Source organism: Balearica regulorum, chromosome W (genome assembly GCF_011004875.1).
Source record: "Balearica regulorum gibbericeps isolate bBalReg1 chromosome W, bBalReg1.pri, whole genome shotgun sequence".
NCBI lineage: Eukaryota > Metazoa > Chordata > Aves > Gruiformes > Gruidae > Balearica > Balearica regulorum.
Genome location: NC_046219.1, coordinates 26,169,903 through 26,185,375, shown reverse-complemented (window position 1 = coordinate 26,185,375; position 15,473 = coordinate 26,169,903). Strand labels below are relative to the sequence as shown.

General features: G+C 46.7%; 1 protein-coding gene across 3 annotated transcripts in view; it reads right to left on the bottom strand.

Annotated features, from left to right (window-relative positions):
* LOC104643986 (ARF like GTPase 15) overlaps positions 1-1,779 on the bottom strand; it is a 300,330-nt gene extending 298,551 nt beyond the window's left edge. For all 3 annotated transcript variants that reach the window (XM_075739125.1, XM_075739124.1, XM_075739126.1), the window contains exon 1: positions 1,411-1,779. In XM_075739125.1, the coding sequence (XP_075595240.1) occupies positions 1,411-1,422 (12 nt within the window). In that variant the 5' untranslated portion in view covers positions 1,423-1,779. The remainder of the gene's footprint in view (positions 1-1,410) is intronic.
* Between the last annotated feature and the right edge of the window lie 13,694 nt (positions 1,780-15,473).

Sequence of the window (15,473 nt, the reverse complement as noted above, 5' to 3'; positions counted from 1 at the left end):
TCCACACAACAGCCTGTAGCAGTCACAAAAGGTTAATGCAAGCATTTTGAAAAGTACACAATGGCCAGTTTCATCTGGATACAAGTTTATAAAACAAAAAAAACACAAAGAAAAACCAAACACATGCCAACAAACTAAGAAACTGCTCCAGGCTCTCAAGAAGCTACAAGGCTGCGCTTGGCACAGCAAGTTTATTACCAGTATTTCATTAAGTAGGCTCTTAAAGAGCCTATCTACCATTTCAGCCACACAGGACTCACTTTCTATTCTTTGTTATTCAAATTCAGAAAGGGAAGCCTGAAGTTTTTTGGTATAAAGCTGAACACTCCAAAAGAAATTTAAGCTACATGGTCACAAGAAAAGTATTTAAGTAAATATTTAATATATTTCTGATTCTGTTAATTTAATCCTCAGAGAAGGAAGAGTCAGCCACTGCACACAGCCCATCTCAATATGGCAAGCCTCCAAAACAATCCATTAAAAAGAACATCTCCAGAGATTTTGTTGACTGGTTGATGAACCTCTCTTGAAAGCTTACACCTACACACGTGTCACGTGAAGACAACACAAAGGCTAAGTTTCTGACTCCAAATACTCCCTGACTGGTCCCACCAGACATCAATATCGAACAGGGACAGCCAGAAAAGACCTACTCGTTGCCCTAGCTGACTCTTCACAGCACTTCACAACGAAGGAAGGGACACAGTTTATAGGCTAGCACTCAAAGCAACAAAGCCTGAATCATGGGATGTGCCCATTACACTCTCCTGTTTTTCTAGTTAAGAGATCAAATAAGCAGACACTGTACTAAAAGTCATCAGCTTATTACCTAGCTGTGCCACAGAGTTTACTCGCTAAGTATACATCGATAAGCCTGAACACAAACTACGACCCCAGCCTAAAGTGCACGCCTGCAATACAATCTCTCACAGACAAATAAAGCCAATATCCGTTAAAGAGCAATAAATGTTACTCCTGAATACTAGGCTGCCTGGGCACAGGGCTAATCCCACCCAAGATGACAATTTAGTTCTTTCAAGTGTACTCTATGCTCATACATTTAGGAAAGAAAAAAAAAAAAAAAAAGAAAAACAGCGACCCGGGTCACAGCTTTAGCAATCTAATAGCGACTAAATGAGCAAGGCCGCCGCATGCTTCAGGGGAACCGAGCCAGTTTACCGCCATTTGACAGCCTCATGGGCAGGGGGAAAGCAGCACGGCCGCCCCTCAGGGCGTAGTAACCGCCCAGGGCCCCTGCCAGCGCCCTCGGCGGGCGCCCACGACCCCAGCGGCACCACGTCGTCCCCCGTCGCCTCCCCCGCCGGAGACGCCACCTCAGCTGCGGCGTGCTCAATAAGATGTTCGATGGGCCGGCGGCGGGGGGACGCTCCGCTCCCGCGGGGGACCTACCAGGTAATCCATGTACCGAGTGGCACGAGGCGCCGTGCTGCCGAGGAAGACTCCGGGGCCGCGGGCGCGCGCCCAGCTAACAGCGGCGCTAAGCCACCGGACGCCCCACCGTGAGGGGGAGCGACGCTTCCTTCCGCCACCCCGCCAGGCTCGGCGGCACGGGGAGCTCAGCTACCGCTACAAGGGCTAGAGGAGGCTCGGCACTGTCAGAACCACCCACTGTTGCCGTTACCCGCACGGCAGCGGCTCTACGGCGGGGGGAAGGGCAGTGAGCGCGCGGCTGGAGCACAGCCAAACCCCAATGCAGTACCAACAACACCTAAGCGCTTGCCAACAGCGAGAACCTCCGTCCCGCTTCACCCCACGCGACGTCGCTATCAGCTGATCACACACGTAGGGCGCGAGGAGGACGCTCTTAAAGGCGTACACGCCCAGCGGACAGCAAAGAGATCTTGGCTGTATGGGTGAAGGATATCTTTATCGTTGCGGGCGAGCGCAGTTCATCACCTGTTCTAGCGGGGGTGGCTAGGCCATCTGCGAGGGTCAGCTCCTAGCTGCTGTTCCTGTGCCCCATTTAAGGTGTGACCTACCCTAGAGCTTCTGCCTGAATTAGAGAAACCTGAGCAGGTGCAAAGGTTTTGCACTGCCCCTATATGCCAATTTTACTTTTGTCAGTGCAAAAGTGTGTGTGCTCTGATGGAGCAGGTAAATGCTGAGGAGACCACAAGCAGCTGGCTGTGGGCTCTGTGGTGTATGACAGCTCCATCCTGGGTGTCCAGTTTCCCCACATAATATGGGAGAAGACTTAATTGCTGCAAAAGGGAAATCATAAAGGCCTGTGAAGGTAAATGCTGAACTCCTATCTTTAAAAAACTGAAACGTGCTCCAGAGAAAGTGACTCTATAGAGAGAACAAGCAGCTGTGTTCGTATAGGTATTTAGCTGGTGTTTTAAAGTGGAGAAAACCAACTAGGTTTAACCAGAGGTCCCCTGGGTCCTGTTTATTGCATGGGGATTAGAAGGGAAGGAGACTGGGGGTTCCTCCTAGGTGGGTCTGTTACCTGGTCATTAGGGCTTTCCTGTGGCAGGTGAGATGAGGGTTTGAACCGCTTCACATGAAGGAGTCTTGTCTGCTGTGGACAAAAGAGTGGGGGTAACTGCACAACCTCTAGCTGTCAGCTAAAAGGAAGTTATTGCTGTATTTTGTGCTGAGCCTAAGTATTTCAGGCACAGAAGAATAGTCATTTTAAAAGGGTAGTCAAGACTATCAGGCCAGATAAAAAGGGAGGTGCCAAATCTTTGGATAGTGCTTGTTATGTATGCCTTAATATTTAGAAAGACAATATCAAGTACAATGATTAAAACCAAATAAAAAACCCACAGTGTAATAAAAAGGGTTGCAAAAGAAGATATGGAGCAAAGAGGAAAGAAGGAGTAAATGAAGATTCAAAAGCAAACAGAAATGTGTATTTCTAAGGTTATTAGTAAGTAGTTGTCCTTTTCCCCACCTGTATGGACCAGTATCTCAGCTGTTAGGATCCAGCATTCCTCTGCTCAAGAAAGAGGATATAGAGGGAGCAAACCACAAGGTATCCTGTGGTTTTCTCTGTGTGACCATGGAGAGGACATGAGGAAGTGGGATGGAAAACCTACCTCGACCCTACAGGTGTCACCGAAATTCAGGAATGAAAGAAAACTCCTTAACACTAATTTAGCATTAAGAAGCAGGCATTTCCTTTATTGCAGTGTTGGGTGTCAGGAGGATAGTTCCTCTAATCAGGCACACCTAACACTGGTTCTCTTGTCATATTTATACACAAATATTACAAAGATTACAAAGTGGTACACTCCCCGTTCCAATAATTGGTTCATATTTCTTCGCCTAGTATGCAAACTAGAACGCATGCTCAGTTCTGTTCTCCGCCTCTATCTTTTGAGTAGGTGGTATAATTTGGGTAGGGGGCTTATGGGTCGGTGGTCGTGGGGACCCTGGCCCAAATTACCTTTCCCCTAGTTTCTCAATATTTCGGTGTTGGTAATTGTTTGCTATATGCCTCAGCAAGATAAGGATGTTGCTGGAGGCAATTAGTGTCCTCCCTTTCTGAAAAGTATGTACATAAGGACCTTGAAGTGTCTTGTAGCTCCTCCTTTTTCTCATGATGTGTAGCAGTTGCTCATTCTAAGAATTGTTAGCCTTCTACCTAAAGTAATAATGAATAGTTTCTTATCACATATAATACAAGTAGGCCTTCATTACAGGCCTTTCTTTTTGGCTACAATTCCCCCCTTTTGAAACTTTTCAGGTCCTTTCAGATTCTTATAAGTTTCGCCTTCACCTTTTTCTATCAATCAGAGCCATATATAAATCAGTAGATGTATTAGCAGTACTTCTAGCAAACATTGTGAGCTGTATCAAGCGCTTCATCATTATCCAAAGCTTAATATACAAAAGTGTAGTTAAAACAAAGCCTAATAAGACAAGCAAAAGCAATACAATAATCAGATGCAACATTTTGTTCAATAGTCCAGTAATGTTAGGCGATCATCCAAACAGAGTATCCCACCACTTATGCTCCCCATCTTCCTTCACTCTTTCCAACAGCTGATGGATTTTCTCAGTATCGTGGTGGATGGTTATCAATGTTTTCTGTCCGTTTTCATGTCTGCAAAATTTCCTGTAGGTCTTGATGATGTAAAAGTTCTCTCACAAGTGTTAAATTCATTTCTATAGGGGTATGTATTGAAGCATTTCATATAGTCAGTACAAATGCTGTGGCACTATGGTTGGTGGGATTGTAGGTGAAATTCACTAACTGCCGTCAAGGCTGGAATTCTTTTTCAAATTCATTTGCGTTATCCCAAATGACTTTAGGGACTTCACTAGGTAAGACCCCTTCTTCCCCTTCTCTAATGATTGCTGACGCCACCGACTGGACCCATAGTTGGGCTTGAATACAGCTAAGAGCTAATGAGATATTACTTTGGCCAGGCCCTCCAGGATTATCTCATGGTCATTTTCATTAATTTGTTTCCATTGAGGCAATACATCTGGTAACAGCCACTGATTTGCCCCTAAAGCTGAAAGGGGAGATCGAAGAGGATGGTTGTAATCCTTGCACGTCCTTAGTGGCAGCAGCTAATTTATTGGTGAGGACTTCAGCATCTATACTGTTCAATGTTCCCGTTCCTGTTCCCAAAGTGCCAGTTAGATCTCTTTGTGTTCTATGAGAGGTGGGAGTCTGCCCACGTAACCAGGCCAGCCATCCAGTATGGGCTGTGTTCAAGAATGGGAAACATGAGGATTTTAGTGCAATTGATGTGCGGAAAATCGGACTCCACAACTGGGAAAGTTGTAAAGTAGGTATGTTTATTCAGCGCTGGGCAGCACGGGGGGTCATCCCACCAAAATCGTGCGCACCTTGCGGCAATTCCCTTTGAATTTTATACAACAAAATGTTACATATTCAAAAAGCGCCTATACATATTCATGATCTTTCCGTGGAAAGGCGGTCTTATTACAATGAGTTCATTTCCATTGTCTCCGCCTTTAACTCCTCTCAGCTGTGCACGCGCAGTGCCTCTTGGTGGTCGTGGGCCGGGGTCTTAGGGATGAAGGCCGTATGTCTTCCTCACTGTGCACTTTTCACCTTCACCATAAAACTTACTCAGACCGGTTCCTAATTAGCAGAGAATCCTCCGTGTTCATTCCATTCTGATTTACTACCTCCTTATCTTGTGATTGGTTACAAAAATGCAAGCAGAGCGAAGGGTCATCTTGACCCTTCCTTACGCTAGTTCTTGTTAAAACATCTTACGTAAGGGTTAAGATTACTAGATATGTGGCTTAAGCTAGTTAATGGTCCTGCTATTTCCCTTAAGTGTTAGTTCCCTCTATCAATCCCCCCTTTTCAAAAAGGTTAGTAAATTCGTTTACTACAGCTAATACAATGACTCTTTATCTAATACTTTCTCAAAATACTTATTTGATTCTAACCTTTGCCTTAGTTGGTATTTCTTCCATTCGCTGTAAGAATTCCCCGTGTTTTGACAACACCCTAAAGCACATCGAACTACTACACACAGAGCTATAAACAGGATTATAACCATAATTGTCATAACAAACAATTGTTTCAACCATGTCAAATTCGGTAACCAGGATGTTAATCTTTCCACTAAGTCACTAAACCCCCAAGATGTGTTATCTTGGGCCACTTCATGCAAGATTTTGGTTTTTTCCCAAATTTGAGATAAATCCTTTTCAAACCTTTTGTCTTGGTTGACATAGGTACAGCAATGTTCACCAATAACCGTACATAAACCTCCTTTTTTAGCAAAAAGCAAATCCAGCCCCAGCCTGTTTTGGAGTGTCACCTGTTCTAGAGAAGAGATTTCTTTTTGTAGAGCCGTGAGCGCATCAGCTGTAGCATTATTAATAATTTCCATTGTAGCCGAAATGTTGACTAAGGCCTTTTCTAATTCACTAACCCCCAACCATGGGATAAACCACCTCGCAAAGCTATGAAGGCTGGTTGGTCTTTCTACTAAAGGGTTCCGTTTTCCCCGGGTTTGATGGGCCACAGGTTTCATATAAGTTCGTAATAAACCGAGCGTGCCTGAACTAGTTAAGTTTTGTACAATAGTAATGTTAGGAACTATAGTCCCTGTAGCGCATTGACCTTTCCACCCTAAGGGCAATACTTTGTACCCCCACTTCCCACAGATCCAGTACCATCCCTGACCCACAGGGGTGGGCCAGCCTTTGGGGGTACTGCTGACGTGTCTTCGAGTCTGGTTGCTATTCCACATATTTGCACCTCTATACTTGATATAACTTGTGCAATTAGGGTAAGCCCCAACAAAACTTGTACTTCCACATTTTTATCTGTGCTATTCCCTCCTGTACTTTTTGTGGTGTTTTCCAGGTAGCACCTCTGGACACAAGGTACTTCCGTGGTCTCGTTCCAGAGTGTGCTTAAATCTATCTACCACTCGACATTCCTTTTTGGTATCTCCATGTATTCTGTGAGGGATATATTACTAAAGGCCTTGGCTATCTCCGAAGAGTTGGGAAAACTGGTGGCGACCACCGGGTGGCCCTGTCCTACATTTGTGGGCAATCGTGAGCAAATCCAGCAATCAGACCAGTTCATGGCATTAGCAATTTTGTCATGTAGCTGCAAAAAGGCATTATTCTCCCATGCCTCAAGTCCCCCTATTAATTAGGCTTACAGTCAGTGTCGTGACAAGGTAAGCTTTCCTTGCTGTACTTGCGTGACTCTCCATGGAGATTTAGGTGCCTTCTTCACACGGGAGTGGTGAATCCAGGCATTCTGTTCCTTAATCTTTATTGCAGTGAAGGATGTGAGGAGTACCTGGAACGGTCCTTCCCATTGTGGTTCCAGGGTCTTTTCTGTAAGAGACTTCACATATACATAATCTCCAGGTTTTATGTTATGTACAGGTCCATCCAAACCCCTGCTTCGAGTCCCAACCACATGTTTTTCAATTCTGCTGAGTTGTTTGCCTAATGCCACCATGTATGAAGACATAATTTCCTCCCCTGCTTGTGTGGACATCCCTTTCTGTATTCCATAGGGTCGTCCATACAAAATTTCAAAAGGGCTCAGCCCCTCCTTTGCTCTTGGCCTGGTTCGTATGCGCAAAAGAGCCAAAGGAAGAGACTGAGGCCAGGCCAAGTTAGTTTCCTGTCCCAATTTCACAATCTGCTGTTTGATTAAAAGTGGTTCATTTTTTCTACTTGGCCACTCGACTGAGGGCGATATGGGGTATGAAGCTGCCAATCTATACCCAAATGGCGGCTAATTTGTTGTACTACTTTTGAGATGAAATGTGGTCCTCTGTCAGAAGATATGGTTGCCGGAACCCCAAAGCGTGGTATTATTTCTTGTATTAATGTTCTGGTTACCTCCTGAGCCTTGGCTGTCCTGGTAGGAAATGCCTCTGGCCAACCAGAAAAGGTATCAGTTAATACCAATAAATATCGATACCCCCCTTTTCTTGGGAGTTCTGAGAAATCAATCTGCCATTGTTGCCCAGGCCCGTTGCCTTTCCCAATTTGGCCCATTTCTGGTTTGGGGGTATTCTTAGGATTAGTCTGGAGGCAAATATCGCACTGTTGAGTTACTTGCCTCACGGTGGTGTATAGATTCCTAGCTACAATCTCTCTAATCAGGTGTTTATATAGAGCTTCTGCCCCCCAATGCCTCTTCCTGTGTTCTTCCCTTATCAGAGACCATGTTAGATAAGAGGGAATGATTAGTTTCCCTTGTGGGGTGAGAGCCCACCCCTCGTTATTATACGACCCTTCTAGGTCGATGATAAGCTTCTGATCTTCCTTAGTATATTTTGGCTTACCTTCTAGGGAGATTCGCCCATCAGGGACCAAAGCCCCTTCTGTTTTTACCTTTGTTTTGGCTACCTGTTTTGCCTCTCTGTCTGCCAGCTCATTTCCTCTTTCCAACTCCGAGTTCACTTTCTGGTGCGCCTTAATGTGCATGATTGCCACTTTCTCAGGGAGTTGGACTGCCTCCAACAGCTTCAGGATCTCCTCCGCATGCTTGATGTTTTTGCCTTGTGAGTTCAATAATCCTCTCTCCTTCCAGATTGCTCCATGCACATGCACGACTCCAAAGGCATATTTTGAGTCTGTATAGATATTTACAGCTTTGCCTTGGGCCAATTCCAAGGCGTGGGTCAGAGCAATTATTTCTGCCTTCTGTGCAGAGGTATTCATGGGCAAGGGCCCTGACTCTATTACTTCCTGGCTGGTGGTAATGGCATATCCAGCATGTCTTTTACCGCTTAGGACATAGCTGCTTCCATCCGTGAACCAGTTTTCTGTGTTTTCCATAGGACTGTCTCTCAGGTCCAAGCGGCTCGAATATGTTGCCTCGATGGTCTCCAGACAGTCATGATGCACTGGTTCTCCTGTGTTTCCACTGAGGAAAGAGGCTGGATTGACAATGTTAGTGACTACAATCTCCACATCATCTTGTTCTACCATTATAGCCTGATATTTCAAGAATCTTTGTGGGGAAAGCCAGTGTCCACCTTTCGCTTCCAGTACTGCAGATACTGTATGGGACACTAACACAGTCATTTTCTGGCCCAGGGTGAATTTTCGGGCTTCCTGGATGTTTAGTACTACGGCCACGACCGCTCGCAAGCATCCAGGCCAGCCCTTTGCAGTTGCATCCAATTGTTTGGAAAAGTAGGCAACTGCTCGTCGGTACGGGCCCAAATCTTGCGCTAATATTCCTAGGGCAATCCCCTGCTTCTCATGGGAAAAAAGAAAAATGGTTTACTCACATCTGGGAGTCCTAAGGCTGGGGCCGACATCAGGGCCTTCTTTAGCAGCTTAAAGGCCTGTATGGTCTCTTTGCTCCATTTAAGGGGTTTCTGCTCAGTGGTTGTTAGTGCATACAAGGGTTTAACAAGCAGTCCATAATTATAGATCCATAGTCGGCACCACCCAGTCATCCCCAGGAAAGTTCGTAACTCTTTCACTGTTTGTGGTCTCGGGGTTTGGCATATTGTCTCTTTTCGGGCCTGTCCCAAAGTCCTTTGTCCAGCACTAATTTCATAGCCCAGATAAATCACTTTGCACTGCATTACTTGGGCCTTTTTCTTGGATACCCGGTATCCCTGGAGCCCCAAAAAATTTAGCAGACTCACCGTCCAGGCCATACAAGCATCCTTTGTCTTGGTGGCAATCAGGATGTCATCCACATATTGCAACAGCTTCCCTTCCTCAGGCGGGGCTTCCCAAGACTCAAGATCTTTTGCAAGTTGATTACCAAATATAGTAGGGCTGTTTTTGAACCCTTGTGGTAACACCGTCCAAGTAAGCTGAGTTTTACGACCACTTTTAGGATTTTCCCATTCGAATGCAAATATTTTCTGGCTGGCTTTATGGAGAGGGAGGCAAAAGAAGGCATCTTTCAAGTCTAAAACGGTAAACCAGGTTAGCTCAGGGGTCAGCACAGTTAGCAAGGTGTATGGATTCGCCACTACCGGGTAGAGGTCTTCAGTTATCTTATTTACAGCCCGTAGGTCCTGGACTACCCGGTATGATCCGTCGGGCTTACGGACAGGTAATATGGGAGTGTTAAAGTCGGACTCACATTCCTTTAGTAATCCTAGTTGTAGAAAATTTTCTATCACTGGCCGGATTCCTTCCTTGTCCTCCTTCCTCAGGGGATATTGTTTAATTCTTACCGGCTGCCTTCCTTCTTTGAGCCTGACCTCAACAGGTGGGGCATTTTTTGCTCTTCCGGGTACATCAGTGGCCCATACCCCGGGGTATACCTGGTTCGTGATCTCCTCCCTGATTTTTCCTTCTGTGGGAACACTAGCTAGTGATAAACTCATTATTTGGATATACTGCTGATCATTTACCTCCAGAGTAATCTCTCCCTTTTCAAATTTAATTATTGCACCCAATTGTTCCAATAAATCTCTTCCCAAAAGCGCCTTCGGGGAGTTGGGCATATACAGAAATCTGTGAATGCCCCATTGTTTTCCCAGTTTATATCTCAGAGGCTCACAAAAATATGCCTTTTCACTTTGGCCAGTTGCCCCTTTTACCATGATATAGTCATTTCCTAGGGGCATCAAAGCTTGGTTTAAAACCGAATACGTTGCCCCTGTGTCGATCAGAAATTCTATCTTCTTTTGTTCTTTCCCTAGCTTCATTATAACCAGTGGATCCGCTAGGGTAGATTCCCCAGGTCCCCGTCAGTCCTCCTTCACATGGGCCACTATCCCTCTTTTCTGATTGCTTCGTCCCTTCCCCTTATTTCCTTGCCTTTCTGGACACTCATTCTTCCAGTGACCAAATCTTTTGCATAACGCACATTGATCCCTGTCTAATCGAGGCAGTCCTCGTCTGGGTTTTCTCTCTTCTTCCCTGATGACCGCTACCACCCTTCTCTGTCCCCGTTTGTAATCTTCCTCTCTATTGCTGAACACTCTCCATGCCTCATCCAACAATACTTCCAGGTTCCTGCCCTCTGTGGGACGCAGCTTTTGAAGCTTTCGCCTAATATCCCCTGTAGACTGGCCCAAAAATAAAGAAACTAGTTGTTGTATTCCTACCTCTGACCCAGGGTCCAGCGGTGTATTACGGCGCATTACGTCCCTCAGTCGATCCAGGAATTCGGATGGTGACTCGGAAGGCCCTTGCTTAATTGCATATAGTGCTGACCAATTTATGGTCTGGGGAATGGCTCTTTCCATTCCTTTTGAAATCCATCCCTGATATGCCCGCAATTTCTCCATATGGGTGGACCTATTCGCATCCCACTTTGGGTCCTGAAGGGGGAGGTATTCTTTAACGTCTCCTCCCGAGACTTTATAATGGTCCTCAGCCAGATCCCCTGCAGTTTTTAAAATCAATTGTTTTTCCATCTCGGTCATACATTCTAACAATAATTGTATGTCATTCCAATCGGGGTTGTGTTGCTTTACGATAAACTGAAAATGTTTGGTCACACTCACCGGATCGTTCCTGTAATCCTTAGCAACCCTTTTCCATGCCTCTAAATCAATTGTGGAAAAAGGTACCTTGATCAGCATTGTCCCACCATCAGGTCCTACTGCTTCCCGGAGAGGTGCCTGCAGGACCGTCAGGCCGGGCTTCCGCCTAGTACGGGAGGATACAGGGCTAGTCGGGGGAGTGGAGGTTCCGTCCGAGTCCACATCCTGCTCTTGCGATCGAGGGGGAGGCTTAAACAAATCGGTTAGATCTTGTTCTAGTGCCTGGCGGTTTTTGTTTGCATTTGTACAACTTTGTCCAATACTACATGCCGAGCAGCACCGCTTCAGCTTGCCTTTAAGTTCCTTGTTACTCTCTCTTTCAAGGGCAAGTACCATAGGGTCCTGTGGTGGCACCATCCCACAGTCCCTTTGCCACTCCGGATGATTTCGGAGGGTGAAAAACATATCTGCATATGATACTTCATCCCATTTTCCTTCCCTTCTTAAAAACAGCATTAATTGCAAGATAGTGTTATAATCAATTGACCCATTCAATGGCCATTTGGCTCCATCTTCTAGTTTGTACAGCGGCCACCACTGATTACAGTACTTAATAAGGGTCTTCCTGCTCTCTGTGCCTCCAGTCCCAGCAATTTCCTTCCAGTGAGCAAGTACACAGCCTAGGGGACTCTTTTTTAGAATGCCTCCCTGGGTATTGCCCATCCTAATAATTTCTTTTTCCTTTTTCACAAACTCTTTCCTGCTACCTTCTCTATCCCGTTTTAACTTCCACGCAAACCTCCTCTTACAAATCCCCACAGTTCTCTTTCAATCCTTTTTCCCAAACGTCCCCAAATTTCTGGGATTAGGTCTTTTGGGTTTTTGGGTGGGTTTTTTTGTTTTGTTTTTGTTTTTTTACACGCAAACTTTCCTATTTTGGATTCTTGATAAGTCCTTTCCCAATCACAAAGCTGGGGATTTTGGGAAAGCACTTAGGACATTCAGCTTTCTGCCTTCCAGATAAACAATACCACCTTTCCTTGCAAAATGAACACTCTAACAAGACCCAGGCCGAATGCCAATTTTCGCATAATTTGTTAGTAATCCCACACACAAAACAAGGAATCACCCTCCATCAATATGGGGGTTTAAAAAAGGTATCTGGGACAGGTTGTTCCCAATTTAGGGCTACTATCTGTCCAATTGGTGTTAAATACGCTCTTCTTCATAAAATCCGCTCCTCTCCCCTCCTTATCCAGTTCCCTCCTTCGTTTAAATACTCCCAAGGTTCGAGCCCAAACCACTGAAGGAGTGACTCTCTCCGTCCTGCCACTTTGATGATCAGCCAGGCCTCCGATACTTAGGAGATTGACTAAACACCGCAGCAGCCCAACTTACATATATCAAAAACATTTACAGATCTTACAAACATTTCAGACACTTTGTCCGTCTCTGGCCATGTTCCTCACGGAATCACGGAACCGCAAATCAGGACTCCCACTCGCTTCACAGCGGCGCTGTCTCTCAAACACACACACACAGACACTCGTGCTTTTAACATAAAATACCCGGGAGTTTCATAGATAAATCATACAGTTCACGCTCTAGTTGTTATCCCTTCAGCAGCTGCACACTTTGAGGCTCGCTTACCCTTCTTCTGCTTCTTATACAGTCATTAGCAGGTCCGTCCTGGCTCCCGATGCCGGGATGCAGCGATAACCTCGGATTCACTCGATCTACTCCCAAGATCGCTAGCGGCCGCTCTATCGGTCAGCGAATCCCCCCTTTCCTTAGGGTACCCTCCTCCCATACGGGGACTATGCTGTACGCCAGACGTCTCTGCGCGATTTACCAGCGGCCCCGGCCAAGCGTGGGCGTCCCCTACGACTTACTGGCCCCCTTGTTAAACATACCGTTTATCCGCAGCTTCAGGAGGTTGTTGTCTACTCCTGCCGTGAGCGGCTGGAAGTGGAGGCTCCTCCGAGAGGAGTGCTCGGGGCGCGCCTAGGAGCGTCCGCTCCGCAGTCGATCCCGCAGCCGAGCAGAGTGTCTCCTGGCTGGCTCGCCAAAATGATGTGCGGAAAATCGGACTCCACAACTGGGAAAGTTGTAAAGTAGGTATGTTTATTCAGCGCTGGGCAGCACGGGGGGTCATCCCACCAAAATCGTGCGCACCTTGCGGCAATTCCCTTTGAATTTTATACAACAAAATGTTACATATTCAAAAAGCGCCTATACATATTCATGATCTTTCCGTGGAAAGGCGGTCTTATTACAATGAGTTCATTTCCATTGTCTCCGCCTTTAACTCCTCTCAGCTGCGCACGCACAGTGCCTCTTGGTGGTCGTGGGCCGGGGTCTTAGGGATGAAGGCCGTATGTCTTCCTCACTGTGCACTTTTCACCTTCACCATAAAACTTACTCAGACCGGTTCCTAATTAGCAGAGAATCCTCCGTGTTCATTCCATTCTGATTTACTACCTCCTTATCTTGTGATTGGTTACAAAAATGCAAGCAGAGCGAAGGGTCATCTTGACCCTTCCTTACGCTAGTTCTTGTTAAAACATCTTACGTAAGGGTTAAGATTACTAGATATGTGGCTTAAGCTAGTTAATGGTCCTGCTATTTCCCTTAAGTGTTAGTTCCCTCTATCACAATGATATTGATTTGTATGGACAACTCCACCCTTTTAAGGGAATAAAATTAATTTAGTAAGATTTGTTGTTGTCCCACATTTTTAACGACATATAGACCAATGCTAAAAGTAAATGGAGTCAGTCCAGAGGGCCCTGTTGGCACAGGCCCAGATGTTGTGGGAAGGTGTCCTGGTTTCAGCTGAGAGGATTGATTTTTCTTCATAGTAGCTAGTGTGGGGATATGTTTCGGATTTGTGCTGGAGACAGCATTGATAATATAGTGTGGTGGGTTGACCCTGGCTGAGGGCCACGTGCCCACCAGAGCCGCTCTATCACTCCCCTCTTTCATTAGACAGGGGAGAAAAGGTACAATGAAAAAAATACTTATGAGTCGAGATAAGGACAGGGAGAGATCATTCTCTAATTATCATCACGACCAAAGCAGACCGAACTTAGAGAGGGAATTCATCTTATTTATTACTAAGCAAAACAGAGTAGAGGAATGAGAAATAAAACCAAATCTTAAAAACACCTCCCCCCACCCCTCCCATCTTCCCGGGCTCAACTTCACTCCCGGCTTCAACCTCCGCCCCCCCCAGCGGCACAGGGGGACGGGGAGTGGGGGTTACGGTCAGTTCATCACACGGTGTTTCTGCCGCTTCTTAATCCTCAGGGGGAGGACTCATTGTTCCCCCGCTCCAGCGTGGGGTCCCTCTCATGGGAGACAGTCCTTCACGAACCTTCTCCAACGTGAGTCTCCTCCACGGGGTGCAGACCTTCAGGAGCAAACTGCTCCAGCGTGGGTCCCCCACGGGGTCACAAGTCCTGTCAGCAAACCTGCTCTGGCATGGGCTCCTCTCTCCACGGATCCACAGGTCCTGCCAGGAGCTTGCTCCAGCGCGGGCTTCCCACGGGGTCACAGCCTCCTTCAGGTGTCTCCACCTGCTCCGGCGTGGGGTCCTCCACGGGCTGCAGGTGGAATCGCTAGACCCCCTCATCCTCCCTCCGTGGGCTGCAGGGGGACAGCCTGCTTCACCATGGTCTTCACCACGGGCTACAGGGGGAATCTTGCTCCGGCGCCTGGAGCACCGCCTCCCCCTCCTTCTGCACTGACCTTGGTGTCTGCAGATGTTCTTACATCTTCTCACTCCTCTCTCTGGCTGCATAAGCGCTCTCTAACTGTTTTTTTTCTCTTTCTTAAATATGTTATCACAGAGGCGCTGATTGGCTTGGCCTTGGCCAGCGGCAGGTCCGTCTTGGAGCCGGCTGGCATTGGCTCTATCAGACACAGGGGAAGCTTCTAGCAGCTTCTCACAGAAGCCACCCCTGTAGCCCCCCCGCTACCAAAACCTTGCCACGCAAAACCAACACATATAGAGATGTTTTTGTTCTATGGACCTATTGTTGAGCAGTGTTTACATGGGGCCAAGGCCTTTTCTGCTTCTTGCACTGCCCTGCCAGCGGGATGGCTGGGGGTGGACAAGAAGTTGGGAGGAGACACAGACAGGACAGGTGACCCAAACTGACCAAAGGGATATTCCATACTATATGATGTCATGCTCAGTTTATAAGGAGCTTGGAGGAAGAGAGAGGGGGGGGTGGCGGCGTTCGGAGCAATGGCATTTGTCTTCCCAAGTAACCATTACGCGTGACAGAGCCCTGCTTTCCTGGAGATGGCTGAACACCTGCCTGCCCATGGGAAGTGGTGAATGAATTCCTTGCTTTGCTTTGCTTTGCTTGTGCGCGCGGCTTTTGCTTTACCTCTTAAACTGTCTTTATCTCAACCCACGAGTTTTCTCACTTTAACTCTTCCAATTCTCTCCCCCATCCCGATGGGGAGGGAGTGAGCGAGCAGCTGCGTGGTGCTCAGCTGCCAGCTGGGGTAAAACCACGACAGAAGGCTTACACTAGGGGATTGTGTCATGCTAGG